The 23,324-nt window shown below is 44.2% G+C and overlaps 1 protein-coding gene across 4 annotated transcripts in view; it reads left to right on the plus strand.

The window, feature by feature from the left end:
* The window catches only part of POLR1E (RNA polymerase I subunit E), a 77,681-nt gene extending 58,886 nt beyond the window's left edge, over window positions 1-18,795 (plus strand). For all 4 annotated transcript variants that reach the window (XM_075851416.1, XM_075851436.1, XM_075851442.1 and 1 more), the window contains 3 exons: window positions 260-341; window positions 8,035-8,166; window positions 18,497-18,795. In XM_075851416.1, the coding sequence (XP_075707531.1) occupies window positions 260-341; window positions 8,035-8,166; window positions 18,497-18,653 (371 nt within the window). In that variant the 3' untranslated portion in view covers window positions 18,654-18,795. The remainder of the gene's footprint in view (window positions 1-259; window positions 342-8,034; window positions 8,167-18,496) is intronic.
* Window positions 18,796-23,324: the final 4,529 nt, after the last annotated feature.

The following is a 23,324-nucleotide window of genomic DNA, read 5'->3' on the forward strand; positions in this document are numbered from 1 at the left end:
GTACAACAGCCATGAAATGGCATAAGCTTCAGAATTGCATCAAATTACTCTGCGTGCACCAGCTTGATAAACTGTTTTGGTGTCAGTCACATTTCTGGGAGCATTTTTTGAATGACAAACTGCTTTTATCTATGGATTCAATCTGCATTCCTGGGTAAATGCCGCATTAGAAGTAATTGCATAGAATCTCTTGTGCTATTGAAATGTTTCAGTAGGTTATGAACTAGAATTGATTTATGTTTGTGTTCTGTTTTTTTAGATCTTTCTGCTCTGGAATGTCCAAATATTATAAGTTGCAACTTTTTGAATAATTTCACTGTATCAATATTTAAAAATGAAAGGTGAGTGATTTTTTTCTTTTATGTTTGAAATATAATAAAAGAAGGCTAACAATGCCTTCCTAGTCTCTACTGTAGATTTAAAGGGAATGTATCATCAGAAAATGATAGATTATATAAACCATGATTTTAAAGGTGGTGGTGTGGTGTTTTTTTGTTTTTTTTTTTGTTTGTTTTTTTGGCCGAAGGCAAGGGACAAGAGTGCAAGCTCCTCTGCTGCCCGCCAGCTGTCCCACCCACTTTGCTCCCCAGCAGTTTCCCACCTCACCGCATCTGGCTCATGTGGGGACGGGGGACTTCCCAACTGATCTTACATTTCTGGGGATGAAGTAGACTTCAAGACTGTATTACCCCCCCCCCCCCTTCTCTACTTGTGTGCCTGATGCATTTTTGTCCTGGGGGCGTTTCTCTTTTTAAAATTCAATGTGGCCTGTTAATTCAAGTCCTTTCTTTAGCGGACTGCAGCCGCTAACTACCGTTATCTCATACAGGCAGTGTGGTCATCAGATGTGGTGTTTTTGACCTGCACTCAGATCATACAGACTGCTGAGCAATATTAGCATAACTATATAGGGACTTTAAGTTCACATTGTGCTTTTAATCTTAATTGTATGCTTAATATTCAGTTACAATAAAGTTATATGTTATAATAGTAAGCGTTCAATAGGTACCTGGGAAACCAGGGCTAATCTTTTTGCCTATGGCAATATTGATGTGTTTTGTTGATGCATTTTTGGTGCACGTTTTTCTGGTGCATCCCTGTGGTGCATATGTCTTGCTGGCACTCGTGTCAGGTGACTCCTTGCTCTCTGCACTGCTACAGGCCGGCTCCAGGCTACTTCCCTAGGGGCACCTTAGGGGGGGGCACACGGTCCCCCTATGAGCTGTGCCATGTGGGGCACCATTTTTTTTTTGGCTCTCAACAGAGAGGGGGCGCACTTGCCCCTGCTGGCTAGCGTTTGGTCACCGGCGGCACGGAAAGGGGGCAGCTCTATATCCTGCTCTCTGCTACTCAGACTAGCAGGGACACTGCATCATAGGACCTCTCCATGGCTGCTGCTACTGTTGGCACTGGGACCACGTTGTACATTCTCCAAACGAGGAGGATCTGCCTTTGGCACCCCCTCAATTCCTAAACCCTTCCCAGACCCCAAGCCAGTTAATTACAGTAGGAGAGCATATTCCTAGAACACTTTGGCCATTTCACCCTACTAAGGTAGTCCCTATTAGTATACGGAGTGGACTAATAGTCACTAGTTTTTCCCCAGTTGTAACTGATGAATGTGGTGTCTCCTCTGTTGTCTGTCATGGTAGTAGAGGAGAATCCTCTCGACAGGTAACTTATGTAGTTAACTTCCACATGGGGCCAACAATTCATATGTGGTCCACCTACCACTCTGTGCGATGCATGCTGAGCTCCAGACCAAGCTTCTGTGGACAGCCCAGCCATCTCCGCCATGCCCAGCAATGCCTAATGCTGAAGCTGTAACGCAATGGGCTCATTCCCTCTCCAGGGTCGTCTGTGACCTCTCCAATGCCACCCAGTCCATGAAGGGCATCATGGTTCACCTTGCCTACACCTTCTGGGGAGACTCTTTCCAGGTCTTCTTCCTGTGACCGGCCTCCTAATCGGATCGTATCTGCGCATACTCGCCCCCGCCCTCCATATCACCTGCCTCATTAGTCTCCATCTCCTGGGGACTGATCTGCTTCCCTTCACCAGGATTCCTTGTTTAGGGGTGAAGTCTTATTCCAGTCTGGAGAGGAATGTGGAGCAATCTTCCAAGTTGTCCTCTACGATGGATTGTCTAATCACTGCGGTCAGACACACCTTACAGATGCGGACCCATGCCCCCTTGGGGAGACTCTCCCCTTCCTTGGCCCAAGGCAATCGCACAAAGCTTTCCCCTCCCACTCAGAGTTTAAAGAGGTAGTCTACAAGTAATTGAAACCCCCTAATAAGAAATTTGCACAGACCTCTAGATTTGGATTTTATGTATCCTTTTTCAGAGGATATTTCCTCAAATCTGTCAAGCGAGAGAACAGCAGGGACCGCGCATGCATTCCTAGCTGTATAACGGGACGGTACTAGTGACGTTTCGTATACCAGGCAGAAACTTTTAACGGTTTGACCATGTGATCGGTATACGGCTGGTAAACACAGCGGCAAAGAGTGACGTCACCATGTGCCCCATGGCCGCATCGGGAAAAGGGGCCAATTTTGATACAGTAAGTGCATTACAAATGTAATCACATTCCAAGGTTAAAAGCACTGACGCAAAGTTTAACCTCCGTTAAGGTTTTGGGCAACATGTTGGCTTTACAATAGTCTTCTTCAGGGTGTGGTCGCTCCCGATGGATTTCCTAGACCACTGATTTCTCCTTCCCTTGACTGACCGCTTGTCTTGTGTCTGGTGGCTATTCTCCCTGGCAATCCCTCCAGGCCTCTTCATTTTCCTACTCCATTGGCAGGTCCTCTCTACAGTTGCCAACTTTTGGGATTGGGGATGCGCCTTTTGCAATCTCCTGAAACCAATCTCCCCATCAACTTTTTCGAACGGAGGGCAATTATCCTCTGTCACTGGACGACTCTTCTGTCCGATAGTCTGTTCAGAGTCCAGATAGTGTCACTGTAGTCGCCTACCCCAATCACCAAGGCAGGACACTGAATTCGGCGGCAAAGGCGGGAGAATCTAAGGTACTGGAGTGGCGGAGCATTATTTTCCTTCCTCCTTGGCAGTTCACGTTCCCGGGGTTGACTACTGGGTCGCAGATTATCGGAGTCCTGATCAGGTCGACCTGAGGCCGGATTCAGACAAGCGTGTGCGTTTTGCGCGTGCAAAAAACGCGCCGTTTTGTGCTCGCAAAAGGTACATAACTGCTCCGTGTGTCGTCATCATATGGTGTGCGGCTGCGTGATTTTCGCGCAGCCGCCATTATGACACGCTGTATGTTTGTAAACAGAAAAGCACGTGGTGCTTTTCTGTTATCATTCATAGTTCTTACTGCTGTTGCGCGAATCACGCGCGTCACACGGAAGTGCTTTTGTGTGCTGCGCGTGATTTTCACGCACCCATTGACTTCAAAGGGTGCGTGATGCGCGAACAACACACAAATACAGGACATGTCGTGAATTTTACACAGCGGACACGCTGCGTGAAACTCACGGACAATCTGCACGGCCTCATAGACCAACATAGGTCCGTGCAAGGCGCGTGAAAATCACGCGCGTTGCACGGCCATATTACAAGTTCGTCTAAATAAGCCCTAAGGGAGTGGGCCCCTTCATCACAAGGTGTTAGAACAAATTTAGTCTAGGTGGGGCTTGTTGGGTCCTCGGGATCCTGAGGCGTATGCGGTCGATTCTCTGATGGCTCCATGGGATCACTTCATCCTGGTTATACATGTGTCACGTACTCCCTTCCTGCTGCTCCATCGGTCTCCAGGACGTTGAGTTACTCGCTCGGGCGTCGCCCGGCCTGGCAGACTGAGGCAGTCTGCAGCCAATAGGAGCTCAGGAGTGTCAGGCCAATCAAAGCCTGGCTGATACTGAGCTCCCGCCCTCTCCTTATTTAGTACAGCCTGGGGTAGTAGGCCTTTGCCCGTAATTAGTTACCTAGCCTGGTGGTTTCCCTTGTTTCAGACTCCCCTGAGCGACCTGCATTTTGACTCCTTTGTGACCTGACCCCGGCTGGACTCCTGACTTTTTTTTTTTTTTTCTTTGCCTTCTGACTTTTTTGTTTTTTCCACACCCTCCCGGTTTGACCCTGCCTGCCTGACTCAGCCTTTTGCGCCCGGACTTGTCCGTGGCGCAATTGCCCTGCCTCTCCCATGTACTTCCCAGGTCACCCTTTGTTATTTCGTACTGTCTGTCTTATCCGTTTGTCAGTTTCACTGGTACTAGTATAGAGAACGCCGCCCAGTTGTGCGCTGTCGTTTAGTTCGGCTCGTACAAGTAGGTAGGGACAGAGGTTTAGGAAGAACAGGGACTTCACTGTTTACTGTGTATTTGTTTGTGACCACATGGATTTCCTCGCTGCCTCTACTTCATAAGTTTCTTAGAAGTATTAAGGCCGAGGTGATTCCGACCAGCCTTGTCGCTCTATTGTTATGTCAATCCAAATACGATGTCCAATTTATTTTTTTACGGGGGGTTGCACACGTGGTGCCCCTCTATCGGCCCCCAATTCCGTCTTGGGATCTAACTTTAGTTTTCTCTGCAATACAGAAAAAAATGGGACAGAGCTTAAGATTAAAAACACAAGAAAGGTCAAACTCACTAATTGGGCAGGTATAAGCCCAGCAGGACGCAGACAGGTCAAAAGCGCTGCTGAAGGAAAGTGCTCAGGTGTGTTAAATAATAGCCACTCCCACTAGCCTTGAGGGGAGTGGCGTGTGGGGCTTGAATATAAATTTGTAGTGCAAAAAATAAATACGGTGTGTAATACACAAGTGATAAGGCAGTTTGCCTCGTTTGAGCCTCTTGGTGAGATTTCATTGCGCCTGCTCACCTGGAAGATATCGTTTTGCCGTCCTTCTGCTAGTCACTGTGCATCTTAAGGAACACTCTCTTCACATTTTGAATGTGGTCCGTGCCTTGTGAGGTCTACCGATCAGTCACTTCCTCCTTTAGCCACCCCCGACTACTTGTTCGTGGTCCCGAAGGGTCCGAGGAAGGGCTTGGCAGCCTCTAAGGCTACAATCGCTCGATGGCTGTGGTTGGCTATTTGCAAGGTCTATCAGCTCACAGGGAAGGAACCCTCATTCCCAATTACAACCCATTCCACTATGGCGGTTGGTGCCTCCTGTGCAGTGCGCCATTTGGCTTCGGGTATTCAGTTCGGATAGGCTGCTGCCTGGTAGTCTCCTTCTTCTAAGGTAGGACTTTAATTAAACATGTGTTTAGAATGCCGCTCTGGTTCTGTGGAGCCCAGCGCAAACTCTGGCCCAGTAAGTATTAATGTCAGGGGATCTGGAACCCTTTAGAGGGGGTGTGTGGAAATTACCTAAATTTCCCTTTTGCTTCTTGTTAAGGTGACCAGACCCCAAAAATCTAAAGTAGACTCATATAACATAAAATGTGGCACGTGTTATAAAAAAAAATATATACCAATTGCCCATAAGAAACTCCTCTGTCAAGCCTGCACAGAGAAAATTCTATGGGAAGAACGACACTTTAATAGATGAGATGAAAGATACATTTTTGCAAGGGGGTGTCTCATTCAGTCCCTCCCTTCAGCCCCAAGGACATCATAATTTGGTACCCGGGGCTCTTCAGGTGGCTGCTTTTGAAAGTTTCACTGTCTCTTTTCCTGGAAGGTATCTTTTATGGTGGCTCTCACCTCCATGTGGGTTTCGGAACTTGCTGCCTTTTGGTGATCCATACTGTTAAGGTGTTTTTCCGTCCTTCCTTCCAAAGGTAGTCTTTGTCTTCTATATCAAGAAATTGTTCTCACTTTTTTTTACTTTATTCTTTTGCTCCTGAAGGGCCACACAGGGGTTTGGCTGCATCCAATGCCACCATTGTGTGTTGGATCCGGTCTGTGACTTCCAAGAGGAAAGTTGTGTGTGTGTGTCGCCCCACCCCCTCGGGTTACTGCTCATTCTAAAAGGGCTGTTGGCTCATGAATGGTAAGACCAAGTTTTTAGTTGCTCAGGTCTGCAAGGCTGCTTCTTTGCACACCTTCCTTAAGTGTTTTGGTAACAAAAAAAATAAATTTATTCTTTGACCTCTGCTGATGCCAGTTTGGGTCACAGGGTGCTGCAGGCAGCTATGTGTTAGGCGGGCCATGACCCTCTGGGACTGTTTTTAGACGTCCCATGGTGCTGTCCCCCCAACGATATTAACAAGAAAACAAGATTTGTGTACTTACCGTAAAATCTGTTTCTCGTTGAATTCTTTGAGGGACACTTATCTGGCGTCTTATTTTTGTTTGTTCCACACCCGGGACCTATTCTTAGTTTCGTTTTCTCCTGGGACCGTGAACATGGTTTTTGTTTTTTCACACCTACGGTTTCCTTTTTCCTGCCTGCTAGTGGCAAGGGCCTATACCCATGATGCTGTGTCCCTCAATGAATTTAAAGAGGGTCTCACTAGTTTATTAATGCCCTATCTCCTAACTAATTGGCGCTATGATGCTGATATCTATAGTTTTTAATGTTTTTTCCAAAGAGTTATGTGCATTTTAAAAAAAAATGCTAATTTGGCTATTCTTGTCGAATGGGAGGTTACTCTTTCTTTTCACTCTGGGCTGTGTAATGTTTTCTGTATGATACTGTCCAATCAGCATACAGCTTCTTCCCCTTCCCTGCCCAGCACCACAGTGTGAAATTAAAGTATACAGCTTCCATTCTCAACTCCTCACCAGCTAGAATCCTGGTGCCATATGAAAGATTATAATTAATTGGTGGTGAAAACCACACTTGTAGGGGGTCCACAGTCTGATATATTGCTACTTGAAGTGATCCCCCTTCCCTCCAGCCTCACTCTCTCACACTGTGTGAAGCAGCTTCATGCTGATAGGACAGAGTCAGAGGCTGTGAGGTAGCTCCACCTCAGGAGAATTGCTGGTGTGGACACCCTCTTGTCTAGTATAGCCTCGTTTGCGTATTTTAGAAAAAAAGCGCATACATTTTTGGGACACAATTTTCACTAGACTTATCAGTGTGACTGCGCCTAGGAGTTTAGATAGGAGATTGGGCATTATTTAACTAGTGACAGAGCCTCTCTAACGAGAAATTGGCTTTACAGGGAGTTAAAATTTTTTGTTGTACACTGTCGGTAAGACAACCACATCCGTTCATTGTATTAAGATTGTGTATCTATTATAGCTAGCAACTGTGTTTTGTATGTTATGATTTATTTTATTTCCTGTTGCTTTATATAGCACCGACATATTTCATAGCGTTGTACAGAGGTTGTCTTCATTTAAATCACTCCCTAATGGTGCTCACAATTTAATTTTTATCTAAAAGATTTTTTTTTTATGTACCTCTTTGTACTACTTTATATGTATAATGATATGGTCCTTATATCTTTAAAACATAATTTTTTAAAATTGACATTTATATGACGAGTAATCTGATGAAAATAAACCTGTGTGCATAGTGCCTAAAAAATTATTTATATTTATATTTAGTTGTGTGTGTGTGTGTGTGTGTGTTTGATGCAACTTTCAAATTCGTTGTTAAATTATTTTACACTTTGAGATGCAGCAGCAGTTCTGTATTCTGTATACAGAGCAGCTGTAGCGTACGTTGAATCCTGTACCTGTCAGGTCCGCGAGACTGATGGGTTCAGTGTCAGCGGGTCGATCCACTTGTTATCAATCACATCTAAGTACATAACTTAGATGTGATAGATTACAGGTGGATCCTGCGTGTCAGAGACCCTGAGCCAGTCAGGTCCGCGGGATTGACGGATTCCGGTCTTAGCGAACCATACAGCTGCTTTGCATACAGGATACAGAGCAGCTGTATCTCAAAAAGTGAAGCATTTTTAATAGAAACTAATTTAAGGTTGCACCAAACACACTGGCATAGTTATAGAAATCACTGTTAAAGGTTTACATAGCCTTTAAGTACTAAAGACATGAACTGGGATGCCTGGAAGCCTATGCATTAATCATACAATGTAAATTATAAATTGTCCTGGGCTGCCAAATAGCCATGACATGATCTTCTATTCCTTTTCCAGAGTACAGAATACAATATCTGCCACAATGAAATGTAAAATTGTGTCCCATGCCCTAGCCCTGGCATTGCATATTTCTAATTTTCAAGTGGATCTGACGTTATTACAGAGGGATCTAAAGCTTACAGAGAACAGGTATGAAATCACTGTGTGTGTAATATATAAATAAATATAGATTATATATCTCTCTCTAGAGAATACCTTGCAACATATGCCCCTCCCCCTGTGGGTCCTCTAAGCTGTCCAGCAGAGAGGTCACATGACTACATAGAAATAGAAAGCGTCCTGTTTTATTAACCCCTTAAGAGCCATCCCATTTTAGGCCTTAAAGTGGTATTCCCATTTTATAATGCATAGTATATTCCATAAATGTCTGATAGATGCTCTAGAACCTGCATCTATCTTGAGATCGAGGCTCCCCCAACCTGTCTGGTGAGTTGACTTCTCCTTTGCTATGCTGTTTCTGTAACTCCCATTCACTTTTACGGGAGTTATAGAAACCGCGTAGCTCAGCGAGCTCCGCTGTTTCAGGAACCTCCAGCCAGCTCGGCACCGATTCCCTGCCTCGATGCGGCATGTATCTCGCTTGTTGGGGGGGGGGGCCCTATCTCGAGATGGTTGCGGGTATCACAGCTCGGACCCATATTTATTAGGCTTTTATGGCATATCTCATACTGTACATATGTCACAAGTCTGAGATGGGAATACCCTTTTCAATGATGAAATAGTAGTTTTGTGTTTTTTTACCACCAATTAAGAGCCCTGATTTTTTTTATTTTTTTTTCCCATCATTGTAGCTGTACGAGGGCTTGTTTTTTGTGTGGCGAGTTGTATTTTTTAACCATTTTAGGATACATATAACTTACTGATTCAGTTTTTTTAAATAACTAATTTTGAAGGGAAATTGCAAAAAAAAACAAATATATATTTAAAAAAAAAAACAATTCCATTGATCTTTGCAGGTTATCTATTTTTTTTTTTATTTTTTTTTTAGTTCTGCATTATTTTTTACTGTGCGGTAAAAATAACAAACTTTATTCTACGGATCACTACTAATACAATACCAGATATGTATAGCTGTTTTAAGTTTTTGTATTTTTGTACAATATTAGCTTGTTCTATGGGAAAAAAAGTTGTTATAACAATGCATCTAGCATTTTGGTTATGAGGGTGGAATGTAGTTTTTATTGAACGATTTATTTATGTTTTTGGAAGAGTGGGGTGAAAAGGAACAAAGCAGATCCGCTGGTTGCTTACAAAACGCTTTGGAATACTTTTCTCGGTCATTACATTGGGGGACACAGACAGTGCTTAAATGCTGTTGCGAATAGGGGGCTTGACACTAAGTAATAAGTGGCTCCTTCTACAGGATATACCCTGCGCACCGACACGGAGCTATTCAGTCTTCGCTTAGTGTTTTAGGAGGCAGACGCTTCCGCTAATGCAGCAGTCTCTACTTTCTTTTTTTTCATCAAGCAAGAAGATGGGACTAAGGTTTGACACATGTCCTCTAATTGGCAGGCACACAGTGTCACATTGCAAATGCACTGATGTTCAACCCGCCTGTGAAGATAAGTGGGACAAGAGCGTCAACTCCTCTGTGACCCACCAGCCTAAGGAGCACCTGTAACACTGCTCCCACCAGTGTCCCCTTATTAAAGGAAGGAACCCTGTGGGGGTGCTGCTGGTCACTTATCTGAGATGATTGTGAGTGTTACTCCCCCCTGGGCCACCGCTTGTATGTAGTAGAAGTTCCTTGGACCTACCCTTCAGTAGCATGTAGTTTGGGGCTCCTGGGCTCATCTTGTCTGCAGCACCATTTATTTCAACGTTGTGATTTTCAGCTCCATAGTACAAGCAGTGGACGTGCCCTTATTCCCTCCCTTCCAATCGCATTCCAGCTAGCTCCTTTCCTATCCCCTCATGGGGACTCTGCCTTCTCCTCTGATTGGCCCGTCACAAGCGGCCAGGGGCGGAGCCTATATGTCCCTTTATCTGCTGCACTGCTCTTACAATCATTTGGACGGCCGCTGCTGGTAAAACAGGACCTCCTGACCAGTGCTGCTGCAGCTTTGCCACAGGAGGGACATCAGGCACTCTGAAAAACAGATAGAACCGGTACTTGGCCTTTTTCTGTTTTCTCTACAAGCATCCTAACCTCTGTCACTGAGATTAATCCCTGTAGGAGTGTGTGTGATTATCCTAACAGTACTAAGTGAAGGCTGCCATTACTCCCTAAATAGGAGTATCTATTGTGCAGTCCTGAGTAGTTCTGTTGGTTCCTTCACTCCCACTAGTACAGTGTGTGGTTTAGTAACCCCCTCTACTGCCATGTCTGACCTTTAAGGAAGAACCCTTACGCCAGACAACCTGTGCAATTTATTATACCGGTTCCAAGTGGTCAGTCAACTTCCTTATGCGATGCATTCCGACTTCCTGGCCAAATGTTTGCGGCCTCTGCACGCCTGCCACCCCCAGTATTGCTCATCCCTGGAATGATGGATGTGAATCCGGAATGGGTCCATGCCCTTTAAAGAACGGTTGATAACCTAGTGAACATCACTCAGTCCATCTTGGGTGCAACGACTACCCGCCCTCCCCATGACTCCGGTTTTGTCCTATTTTTTTATTTTTTTTCTTATCTGGACTCACCGTCCATGTCTTCCTCTCGTGGCAGATCATGCTAGTAAACCAGGTCCACACGCCTGCCTTCGCTTTCACCTCCTTTTCTATTTCACCTCCCCCACCAGAGGTGAGGTCCGCTGCTTCCTCTCCCCAAGGAGAGGTTTTGTCTGAGGGCAAACTGTCTGATTACGACTGATTTCATCTGGTTAAGGGTTCTATACCCCCTCTACCCACCTCCGTGGAGGCCCTTATTAGGGCTGTCTGTGACACTCTACAGGTTACGGATTCTGCACCTTCTTCAACTGACTCCTTTCTTCAGCCTCAATGTTCCCTAGTGGGTGGGCTTTCCAGCCCATTTGGAACGTAGGGATTGTCTTTAAGGAATGGCAACACCCGGACAATACGTTTTCTCACTCTAGCCCTCTGGCTGTTTTCTGCCCTTTTCAAGAAGGGATTTCTTTCAAATGGGTTAGGTCTCAGTGGTGGATCCTGTTTCTTGTTTAGCCAAGGCTACTACTTTGCCTATGGTGAACTCCACTTCCTTAAAAGATCCTTTGGATCGCTCTGTGGTCTCTTTTGCTAAAACCACCTTTTAAGCCTCTGGCTGTGCCTTTCGCCCGATTTTTTTGCCTCTGTCTGGGTTAGCAGAGCTCGGGAGGACCAGGTGGATCTGTCTCACCTTATTTCTAATGCGTCCAGGTATGTGTGTGAGGCAGCTCCTCTGGTGGCTCGGGCCTCAGCATCTTCCGTTGCTATTTGTAGGACTACCTGGCTTAAAGCTTGGTCTGCTGATACAGCTTCCAAGTGGGCCCTGACTATGCTCCCATTTGCAGGTTCCTGTCTCTTTTGGTCCTAGATTGGACAAAATTATTTGAGGCCACGTGTGGCAAGAGCACCCATCTTCGTCAAACAAACTACTCCAGCCAAAAAGACGAGTCCTCATTTTCAGTCCCTTTGTAGGTTCTCTAACATCACGTCGGTCAGGCCATAGTCTCGCCGGGCTCAGAAGGCCAAACCTTCCTTCAAGGCTCGCCCCTCCTGGCGACCCCGGCCCCCATCTGCTAAGGCTGCAGTCGGCAAGGCCACTTCCGCCTGAAAGTGTGCTCCTAGTAGATCCATCTGGGGTGGGGGGCAGGCTGCTACACTTCAAGGGCGTCTGGCTCTCATTTCAAACGCCTGGGTTCAGGAGGTGGTATCCTCAGTATACAAAACCGCATTTGCCGGCCTCCCTCCAGAGCTTTTCTTTCAGTTCTTTCTGTTCAACTGTCCCTCTCCAGTGTGGCAGGCTTTTTTCACGCAATTGACTCTGCTACTTCAAGGAGTTATCAATCCGGTACACTTAAGCCAAAGGTTCTCGGGCTTCTATTCCAACCTTTTTGTTGTGCCCAAAAAGGACGGCTCGGTGCGGCCCATCCTGGACCTCGAGCGACTCAACGCACATGTTCGAGTTTGTAATTTTTGGATGAAATCTCTCCGAACTGTCATTGCTTCTATGGTGCAGGAGGATGTTCTTTCCTCAGTGGACATCAAGGATGTGTATCTGCACATTCCTACTTCTCAAACGCACCAGCGCTTTACTGTGCTTTGCGGTATTCTCTTATTTACTAACGTGGCTTTTCTCTTCAGTCTGGTCACGGCCCCAGGAGTATTTACGAATGTTCCCTTCATTATGATGTGGTCACCCTGTACCTGGACGACATCCTGATCAAGTCTGGACACGGAGTTGATTCCGTTGGAGTATCAACCGCTGCAAATCTTGCCGGTCTCCATCCCAGCAGATTTCTTTTTGGGGTGGTCATCTTGACACTCGATCTGAAGGTTTTCCTATCTCCAGAACCTCTACCAATTTTCTCCCGTACTATATTTGTTCCTTGCAGACAGCTGTTCCAACTTCACTCTGCCTCTGCATGGGGGTAGTCTGGGTCATGGTGGCCTCGATCAAGACCATTCCCTCTGCACAATTCCACACCCGCCTTATTCAACGAGCGATCCTCTCCCGGTGGAACCGATCCTTGGGTTCTCTCGATCTGGAGTTCATACTTACACAGTCTGTTGCTCGCTTTGGGGGTGGATTACTTCTCCGGCCACTCCCCGGGGTTCGTTTTTCTCGGGCTGTGGTCTCTACCTTGAGAGCTATTTCCTGTGCCTGCTGCGCTGGACATCCACACTGTCAGGGCACCCGTTCGTGTTCAAACAGACCATGCCACAGCCATAAAAAAAGACAAGGCCGCACATCCAAAAATAAAGGGGCTGAAACGTCTCCTATATGGGTGAATAAATTCCAACAGGACTTTTCTCAAGCATGTGAAAATACAAACAGTGGCCAGTAGATAAGGACTCCGTCATCACTGATCATAAAACATGATTAATAATAAAGTGCAGAAATATATATCAAAGAAGAAAAACCAGCACGCAGGTGAGCTCCAGTGTGCACGCTGTTAATGGGATAGCTAATCCAGCATATTGGTCAAGGGGGACACTGCACTATGGAGACTCTCTTGACAAAGGTGGGTTTGCCTACCAAAACGTTGCAGCTCTGTGGCCACTTTTTTTGATGTACCTGTCTGAATAAATCTACAGCAACTTATTTATACTGCTAAAGAGTCTCTGTGGTGCTGTGTCCTCCTTGACCGCAGAAATATATGTGCTAGAAAGCGCAATGAAGAATGTCCTATATGTGACGACTTATACAAAGTGAAGCATCAATCATTTGAGAAGCTCATATAAAAGTGCAGTGTGAGACATCTATTTAATCTTTGCAAAATACTTAAATAGCCAATAAACAAGATGTGAACAATGAAGTAAAAAAACGAATTACCTATGAGAAACTTATCAGAAACTGACTTACTCATCCTCGGTCTACATGTCGCCACTGTGCATGTCAGTACAGAGGTTTAGGTCCGAGGCGCTAATGGGGAGACTATTTTGCCGACTGCACATGCGCTAAGGACGCAGACACAAACTGATAGACAAACTGATAGTCAACTTGACCTATATCGCACATGTGCAGAACGGCCCTGGGAGACACTGGCAACATCTTGGAGATGGGCAGAAGCCCCCATTAATACTAAATATTATTGTAGCAATGTACATATGTGTAAAGAGGATCCATTATATATGGAGGTATTTAATAAAGGCACTTAGTCAGTACTACATAATATTGGGCTGAATATCAAAAGTGAGGCTCAAGGCAAGAGATGCAAAGGACCGTAATACTGGTCATCATCCTCCTATTCGTATTCCAATCTCCGGAACTGAGGAAATCAAAACACCCATAAACAAGTGACAAGACTTACTCACCAGTCTAAGACCACAAACTGCATCTGTGATGTAGAATGGGTCCGGACACAGGTGGAATCCAACCAGACCAAGCCTAGGAACAGAATAGAGGCCACAGTAGGTGGATAATGGGGAGTCAAGAATATCACAATAGGTGGTGCAATAATGTACTTCACAAAGGGTGATAATGAATACAGCCGTGTATACCCCCAAATCCCTAGAGTTCAGACCAACCAAAAACAGATCTGTGCAAGAGATAAATAAATAAATATTTTACAAGTGTGCAAATACATACAATATGGGTATGGGACAGTAGTAAATGTAAAGCGTCGATACTTCCATGTACATTACCAAAAAAAACATTTTTTACAAAAGACATATAAAAATAGATCAGAAAATCTCATGAACACAAAATGGAAAAAATTAGACGCGTGAGTACAGAGGAGATAGTTCACGTACAGATCTTAATTTACAAAAGCAGAGGTAGATAAGTATGGATAGACAACCAAATAATTGACAATCTATAAAAAGCACAAAACCATCAACTGAATGTGCATTCAAGTTCTAATACATTGAGGACAAATAAGGCCCATCGTGTTCTCTAAAGTGTATCATCATGAGACGACCGGGCCAACCTTAAAATCAACATTAAGGCCTTTAGGAGACAACGTATTCAATTTAAAAATCCACTCAAGTTCCCTGTGTTTGAGTTCAGCTATCCTGTCACCTCCCCTCCTATGTGCCAGTATAAGGTCAATGATCAAATGGCCAGCAGTGACAAAATTATTGGAGACTGGACTATCAAGTCTCTGTGTTCGTATAGGTGATTTATGTTTATTCTTATTCGGCATTTGAGTGGTCTCCCCAACAAATTAAATTGCACGGACATTGTAATTCACATATTAAGAACGACGAGGAGCATGTTAAAAAAATAAAATAAATTTAATCTGAAAAACCTTGCCATGTCACAGCCATGGTTTATCTAAATCACCAGGGCAGCATGCTTAGTGCGGCGGTGATTGCCGAGGCCAAGGTTCTGGCCTGGGTGGAAGCTCATGTCCCGGTTCTGACAGCAGTATACATTCCCAGGGTAGACAACTGGGTGGCAGACTCTCATGCGCAATAAGGTGGTGGCCGGGTGGGGGTCACTTCACCAGGAAACCTTCAACCAAATACGTCTCAGGTGGGGTCATCCGGACGTGGAGCTGATGGGCTCCTGGTTCAATCGCCAGATCTCCTGCCTCAACTCCCGAGCATGAGATTTGTAGGCCTACGCAGTGAATGCTCTTGTGGCAACTTGGCCTGACTTTTGTCCACTGTATGTCTTTCCTCCACTGCCTTTCGTGCCGTGGCTCTTCCGACAGCTCATGGTGAAAAGGGGTTCTTGCCTTTCTGGTAGCCCCAGATTTGCCACGCCGTTGTTGGTAGGCGGACCTAGTGTCCCTGTTGGCTGACGTCCTGTGGCCCTTACCTCTCCATCCCGACCTTCTCTCTTGGGGACCTCTCCCACCAGGGAGCTCTCTTCCACCAGAATTTAAGGTCACTATGTTTAACAGTGGGGCTGTTGAGGCTGCTATTCTGAGGGCTCATGGTCTCTCCCGTTCGGTTGCCCATTGGCATCTAAGGCTGACCTAAAGACTTTTCGGCAGGGGGTGGCTCATGCGTTACTCCATTATCTTGCGATCCCCTCTTGGGATCTCAATCAGGTTTTAGATGTCTTACAGTTTGCTCCCCTTTGAGCCCTCGAGATATCTCCCTTTGCTTTCTGTCCTGGAAAGTGTTTTTTTCTGGTCGCAGTAACCTTCACATGGAGGGTCTCTAAGTTGGCAGCTTCCCTCTTCCCGTTCTCCATTTCTGACTCTTCATCAAGACAAGGTGGTATTCCGCTCGGTGCCTTTTTTGCCTAAGGTTGTTTCATCTGTCCACATGAATGAGCATATTGTTTTGCCATCTTTCTTCCCATCTCCCAGTAATCCGAGGGTGCATTTCCTCCACAACCTCGGTGTCATCCATGCCTTGCGGACTTATCTTTTTTTCATTGCTTCCTTCAGGAGATAGATTCCCTGTTATTCCTCCTGGAGGGTCCTAGAAGGCCTCGAAGGCCATCATTGATCGCTGGATTCAAATGATTGTTTGTGTGACTTATCAGGTTTGGGGAATGTTCCCCCTTTCCGGATCACGGCCCACTTTACCAGAGTGGCTGGAGCTTCCCTGGCTGTGTGCCATCAGGCCTCTGGCCTTTAGTTGTGTAAGGTGGCCATGTAGTCTTCTTTGCACACTTTGGTCAAGTTCTACCAGGTGAAAACCTTCTGCTTCTGCAGACCCTTCCCTAGGTCGCAAGGTCTTGTAGACATCTGTAAAATACATGTCCTGTGTTCTGTTCCCATTCCTGGGGACTGCTCTAGGACGTCCCACGGTCTGTCCCCCAATGTACTGAACAAGAAAACAGGATTTTTTGGAGAACTCACTGTAAAATACTTTTCTCATCCAGTTCACTGGGGGACACCGCTCCCACCCATTTGTTTTTTTTTGTTTTAGTTGTCAGTTTGAGGGATTCTCCTTATGTCTTTGTGTCCTCATGTGGACAGACTGAATAGCTCAGTGTCTGTGGGCAGGGTGTTTTCTGTAGGTGCAGCCACTTTTTTTCTTTTCTTTGTGTCAAGCCTCCTAGTGGCAACCGTGTATAGCCACAGGCTGTGTCCCCCAATGAACTGGATGAGAAAAGGATTTTATGGGGAGTACTCAAAAAATCCTGTTCTAGTATTCCAAAGCTTTATTGCTTGCCACTGAAGCAAAACTGGAAAATATTGCTTTTAATAAGTGTTAATTGAGTGCCTCTATCTTAAGACTATCAAACTATAACTTTTAATATCTTCCACTTTTGCTTCAGTGATAGGATTTTCATTTGAATGGATACTAACTTACCCATTTCATTCAGTGATCGCTTTATTGCTTGTCAGTGTTATGCCTCTGGCATGGCCTAACAGGCAGATACCGATGGCAGAACTTGGGAGCCTTTGTTAGACCCCTTGCAGCAGCGGTAACCGATTGGTGCATTGCAGAAGTGCCGATTGACTGACAGTGGGAACTACCTCCCTCTGTCAAAAACCTTCGATGCTGCTAATGACAGCGGCCTCTAAAGGGTTAAACTGCTTGGCTCAGATGTTTTTCTGATCCCGGCCGTTACAGCGGGACCCTGGCTGTCCGTCACCTCTGGGCTCTTGCTGTTGAGCACACAGGCACAGCTTCTCTGCCCGTCTGATGCCCTGACCTACAAGTACTTAATTGAAAGGTGGCCTATCCTTTTTCACAGGCTCTTCTTGTGCACTGATGACCAATAGTACAAGTATTTGCTCATTCGTCAAATCCATTATTGTCACCCCTCATACAACATTGCTGCTTAGATGGAGGTTGATCTTTAATTCGTATTCTCATTGTATGTCTCGGAAAGCAGCTATTTTTTGTACATTTGCTATGTTAGTGGTTGCTTATGCTGCCATGTCCCTGTTAGTATATTTGTATCACTGCATTTTGAGCACAGTCCTTTTGTTAACCTTACACACAGGACCTCAGGCCTCATGCACACGACCGTATTTTTTCCCACCCGTAAATACTGGCGTAAATACGGGTCCGGTGTCACACGTATTCCACCCGTTTTGCACCAGTATTTACGAACCCGTGCCCGTAAATATGGGTCCGGTGTCATCCGTATTCCACCCGTATTTACGGGCACGTTTTTGGCGGCAAAATAGCACTGCACTAATCGGCAGCCCCTTCTCTCTATCAGTGCAGGATAGAGAGAAGGGACAGCCTTTTCTGTAATAAAAGTTAAAGACATTCATACTTACCCGGCCGTTGTCTTGGTGACGCGTCCCTCTCTTCACATCCAGCCCGACATCCCTGGATGACGCGGCAGTCCATGTGACCGCTGCAGCCTGTGATTGACCTGTGATTGGCTGCAGCGGTCACATGGCCTGAAACGTCATCCAGGACATCGGGCCGGATGTCGAGAGGGACGCGTCACCAAGGCAACGGGCGGGAGACCGGACTGGAGGAAGCAGGAAGTTGTCGGTAAGTATGAAAGTCTTTTATTTTTATTTTTTACAGGTTTATACTGATCGGTAGTCACTGTCCAGGGTGCTGAAAGAGTTACTGCCGATCAGTTAACTCTTTCAGCTCCCTGGACAGTGACTATTTACTGACGTCGCTTAGCAACGCTGCCGTAATGATGGGTGCACACATGTAGCCACCCGTCATTACGAGAGCTCCATAGACTTCTATGGACTGTCCGTGCCGTTATTACGGCCTGAAATAGGACATGTTCTATCTTTTTCAACGGCACGGGCACCTTCCCGTGAGAAAACGGGAAGGCACCCGTCGCCAATAGAAGTCTATGAGCCCGTTATTACGGGTCGTAATTACGACCCGTAATAACGGGAGTTTTTACGGTCGTGTGCATGAGGCCTCACTGTTTGATACTTACTGGAACACAAATCTGTTACTTTGGTGCCCGCAGCATGCAGGATATAACCAGATGTGTGGTTTTCATGTGTTTCATTAGGATGCTTGAAATCGCTAGAGCCATGGGGCTGACGATAAACAAGAGAATGATGTTCTCTGGCTTGTCTATGGAGGAGGGGCACAAAATGGCCACCGTGGAACTTCCTCTGGTTGTATACAGGCCGATGGAAAGGAAGAGGAAACGGAAGACGATGTGAGAAAATATCTATCAGACATGTCACAAAATCTTGGATATAATTTAATGTTGCCAGAATGTTCACATGAGTAAAGGACTACTTGTGCTGAATCATGGGCTTTGTATTTCTCCTTTTTGCTATTAAACATTATAAGCTCTACAAAGTGTTTTCTTTCTTACAAATATTAATACAATTAAAAGAACCAGTGCCATTGTGGAAGCCACGATTCCTTATCTGCTGACTCTAATAAAATTATACTGAGGTGTAATATAAGAATTATGGGTGTTTAGTACAAATCGCATTCCACTGATCCTAGTCGATGAAGATGGATTCTCTTTTGTACAGTTTCACGTAAGTATTCCGTGCTGAGGTAGCTTGGCCTCCTCTTATGTAGAGTTTTTAACATGACTGCTTTTGCTTTTCTAGGGCTGTTTTCACATGGTATTTTTGTGGATCCTTAATACTGCATGTTTTTAAAAAAAATGAAATATTTTTATCTATCTATATCACAACACTAGACCTGGACTTCAGGTCATTGGAGAGGAGTTGGAGTCTTGAGAAAGGTTTAGATGTCAACTGAACCGTTGCTTACTCTGTGGTGAAACAAACTCCTCTCCAATGACCATGTGTCTGTGTGTCTGTCCTGGCCCTACCAAATGCTAATACAAAGTACAGAAGGGAAAGCAAGAACCACAAACTTTCAGAAGTATCCCTATAATTCCATTCTCCGGCCTGATCTGACATTGGGCTTGGAGAAAAATGGGTGGGTACTACATTTGCTGAGGCAACCAAACTATGCCCAAAGAGTATCATATTGATGAGCGCTAAACTCTGTGAAGTGTCAAGGGGCCTGGAAATCCTTCCTAGTATCTCTGCCATTTCGGGTGATCCTGATAGAGATGGTTTGGCTATTACAAACTGTTTTAGAAATTGTATTTCTCAGAAGAAATAGCCTAATAAACTGGTCCTAATCTGCTTCTGGACATATGGCAGGGCCTGAAAGTATTGGAATGCCACAAGGATTTTGAGGCCTTATTTTACTTGGATGATTTTTGGGTACCATGTCATGTTTGCATAGGCCTAAAAAATGTCTGCAGATACTACACCATTTTTCAACAAGGGAGCAGGTACTGGCATGTATGGATGTCATCAAGACATCCTTTTTGTCCCTGTATTTTAAAAAAATGAGAGTACCCCTTCACATTGGAGCGCCCTGCTTTCCTCAAGCTACAGGGTTTGGATCAGAAGGGTCTTTGGGAGGTACTTTGATTTTTGCTCCGCCAAGCACTTGAACAAGGGTATGCTCTCAGACCAGTTATCAAGCTACAAGTGGTATCCCTGATCAAATAGTGGGTGCCGGTGGTCCCACACAATCTTCCCAGTTGTGGTCTGGACAGGACAGTTCAGGGGCTCAATGTGACTGTCCTTCCCCCTCATAAACTTGACTCTCAAAATTGAAATTTTTTTTATGCCATGCTTGTTGGGCAAATACTACCCAAATTCCACTCTCCCCATGAAATGCACCAGGGACTCGTCAATGGCAATTTCTCGTCTAGGGGTATACAAGGTGGAATTTTTTTGGGCCCAAAAAATAAATAAGGGGTCCAAATTTGGAGAGTCTGATATTGGAGTCATCCTGGGGGGACGGACGGACACTCCACTCCACTATTGCCGATCAGCGGCTCATCGCCACTGATTTTGGCAATTAACCCCTTAAATGATGTGATCGATTTGCCGCTTTTAGGGGGTTTGTAGCACATCGGCAGCCCCACGCAATCATGGGGATTGGCTATGGATGTCATGGCAACCAGAGCCCAGACAACGGCCTCCAGGTCTGCCGTGTATGTAAGCCTCTGGCTGGTCCTCATAGGCTTACTGTCAGTGACTGTGATGTCACACTGACAGTTGGAATACATTACACTACTAGGTAATGTAATGTATTATAGCAGCAATCAGTGCTGCAGGTAAAAAAAAAAAGTTAATAAAAATGTTTTATAAAAGTGTATATATAAAAGTTATGAGTTAAAAAAAAACAAACATAGAAGACTTATTATAGGGAAAAAAGCAAACGTTAAAAGCATGCATATTTGTTATCAGCGCGTTCTTAAAGACCTAAACTATAATGTTATTTTTCCCACATGCTGAACACCGCAAAATAAATAAACTAAAAACTATGCCAGCATCACTATTTTTTTGGTCACCGCCCTCCCACGATATAGAATAAAAAGTCGCATTTTCCCCTAAAATAGTACCAATAAAAGCCAGTACCCGTCCTGCAAAAAAACAAGCCCTTGCACAGCTTTTTTGACTGAAAACTAGAAAAAGTTATTGCTCTCAGAATATGGTGACACAAAAAATTAATTTGATAAAAATGTGTTTTTATTGTGCAAACGCTGCAAAACAAAAAACGATATACATATGGTATTGCTGTAATCGTGCCGACTTGCAGAATAAAGTAAAACGTAATTTATTGCGCACGGTGAATGTCATAATAGAGAATTTAAACCGCCAAAATTGCTGTGTTTTGGTCACCTTAGTTCTAAAAAAAAAAAATGTAATAAGTGATCAAAAAGTTGTATGTACCATAAAATGGTACCAATAAAAGCTACAGCTCGTCCAGCCAAAAATAAACCTTTACACCTCTCAATTGACCAAAGTTTTTTTTGTTTTATTTTAAATTGCTTTTTCTGTGTAAAAGTAGTAAAATATAAAAAAATACTATAACTTTGGTATCACCGTAATCGTATTGAGACACAGAATAAAGTTAAGTTGACGTTTTTCACTGCACGGTGAAAGACTTAAAAACAAAACCCAAAAAACTATGGGGAATCAGTTTTTTCCAATTTCAGCCTGCAAAGAATTTTGTTTTACAGTTTCCCAGTACATTATATGGTACTTTAAATAGTATCAATAGAAACAATTCCTCCCGCAAAATAGAAGCCCTCACACCGCTCTGTTGACAGAAAAATAAAGTTATGGCTCTTGGAAGGCGTGGAGTGATAAACTAAAATAAAGCAAAAAAAGGATCAGTCCTGAAAGGGTTAATTTAAAAAAAACAAAAAACGGCAAAACCATTTATGACCACATATTAGGTAGTGCCGTACTCGGGTGAAATTGCTGAGCAAATGATGGGGTGTTTTTCCTCTTTTATCCCATGTGAAAATTAAAAAATTCAACATGTTAGGGGACAAAAATGTTTATTAATTTTCATGGCCTAATGCCACTCAATTCTACAAAAAAAACCTGTGGTGTCAAAATGCTAACTACACCCCTAGAAAAATTCCATGAGTGGTGTAGTTTCCAAAATGGGTTCACTTTTGGGGGGTTTCCACGGTTTTGGTTCCTCAAGGGCGTTTCAAACGCTACATGGCACTGAAACCTATTCGAGCAAAATCTGCACTCCAAAAGGTGGTCCTTCCCTTCTGAGATCTGCTATTGGTCCAAACATCAGTTTATGACCACATATGGGGTATTGCCGTAATCGGGAGAAATTGCTTTACAAATGTTGGGGTGCTTTTTCTCCTTTTATTCCTTGTAAAAATGAAAAAAAACAATGTTTGTGAAGATGAAAATCTACTTTTTTTCTGTTAAGACTAATTCCACTAAATTCTGCAAAAAAAAAAACTGGGGTCAAAATGCTAACTACAACCCTAGAAAAACTAGGAAAAAGAGCGTGTAGTTTCCAAAATGGGGACACTTTTGGGGGGTTTCTACAGTTTAGGTACCACAAGACCTCTTCAAACCTGACATAATGCCTAAAAAAAGGAGGCCATAAAATCCACTAGGTGCTGCTTTGCTTCTGAGGCAGGTGCTTCAGTCAATTACCACACTAGGGCCACATGTGGTATATTTCTAAACTGGAGAATCTGGGCAATAAATATTGAATTGCATTTCCCTTGTAAAAGTATGTCCACACGGCTTATTTTCGGGCCTTAATTGGCCGAAAAATCGGAGGCAGAACGCCTCCAAACATCTGTCCATTGATTTCAATGGGAAAAATAGCGTTCTGTTCCGACAGGCCGTTTTGAAAAACAGCTGCGTGAAAAAACTGCAGCGAAAAAGTGCATGTCACTTCTTGAGCCGTTTTTCATGGACTTTTGAAAAACAGTTCCAAAAACAGCCGCGAAAAGCACAAGTTGCTTAAAAAAAACTGCAGCGAAAACAGCTCCGTATTTTCAGAGGTTTTTTATTTTGTGTGTGCACATACATTTTTTTCTGTTAGGGTATTACAAATGAATTTCGGCCAAAAAAATAATAATTTGTACATTTCATTGCTTTAATTCTTGTGAAATGCCTAAAGGGTTAAAATACTTTCTGAATTCTGTTGTGAATACTTTGAGGGGTGCAGTTTTCAAAATGGGGTGATTTATGGAGACTTTCTAATATATAGGGCCCTCCAACCCACTTGAGAACTGAACTGGTCCCTGAAAAAATAGCCTTTGTACATTTTCTTGAAAATGTGAGAAATTGCTGCTCAAGTCATAAGCCTTGTAATGTCCTAGGAAAATAAAAGTACGTGAAAAAAGTGATGCAAACAAAGACATATGAGAAATGTTAATTAGTAACTATTTTGTGTTGTTACTTTGAATGTTTTTATTTATCCAAGCGATTCTGAAATTGTTTTCTTGCGACACATTATACTTCGTTAGAGGTGATGAGATGGGGAAAATGAGAGACAAACAGCGCTCCTCT

The sequence above is a fragment of the Rhinoderma darwinii genome, chromosome 1 (genome assembly GCF_050947455.1).
Source record: "Rhinoderma darwinii isolate aRhiDar2 chromosome 1, aRhiDar2.hap1, whole genome shotgun sequence".
NCBI lineage: Eukaryota > Metazoa > Chordata > Amphibia > Anura > Rhinodermatidae > Rhinoderma > Rhinoderma darwinii.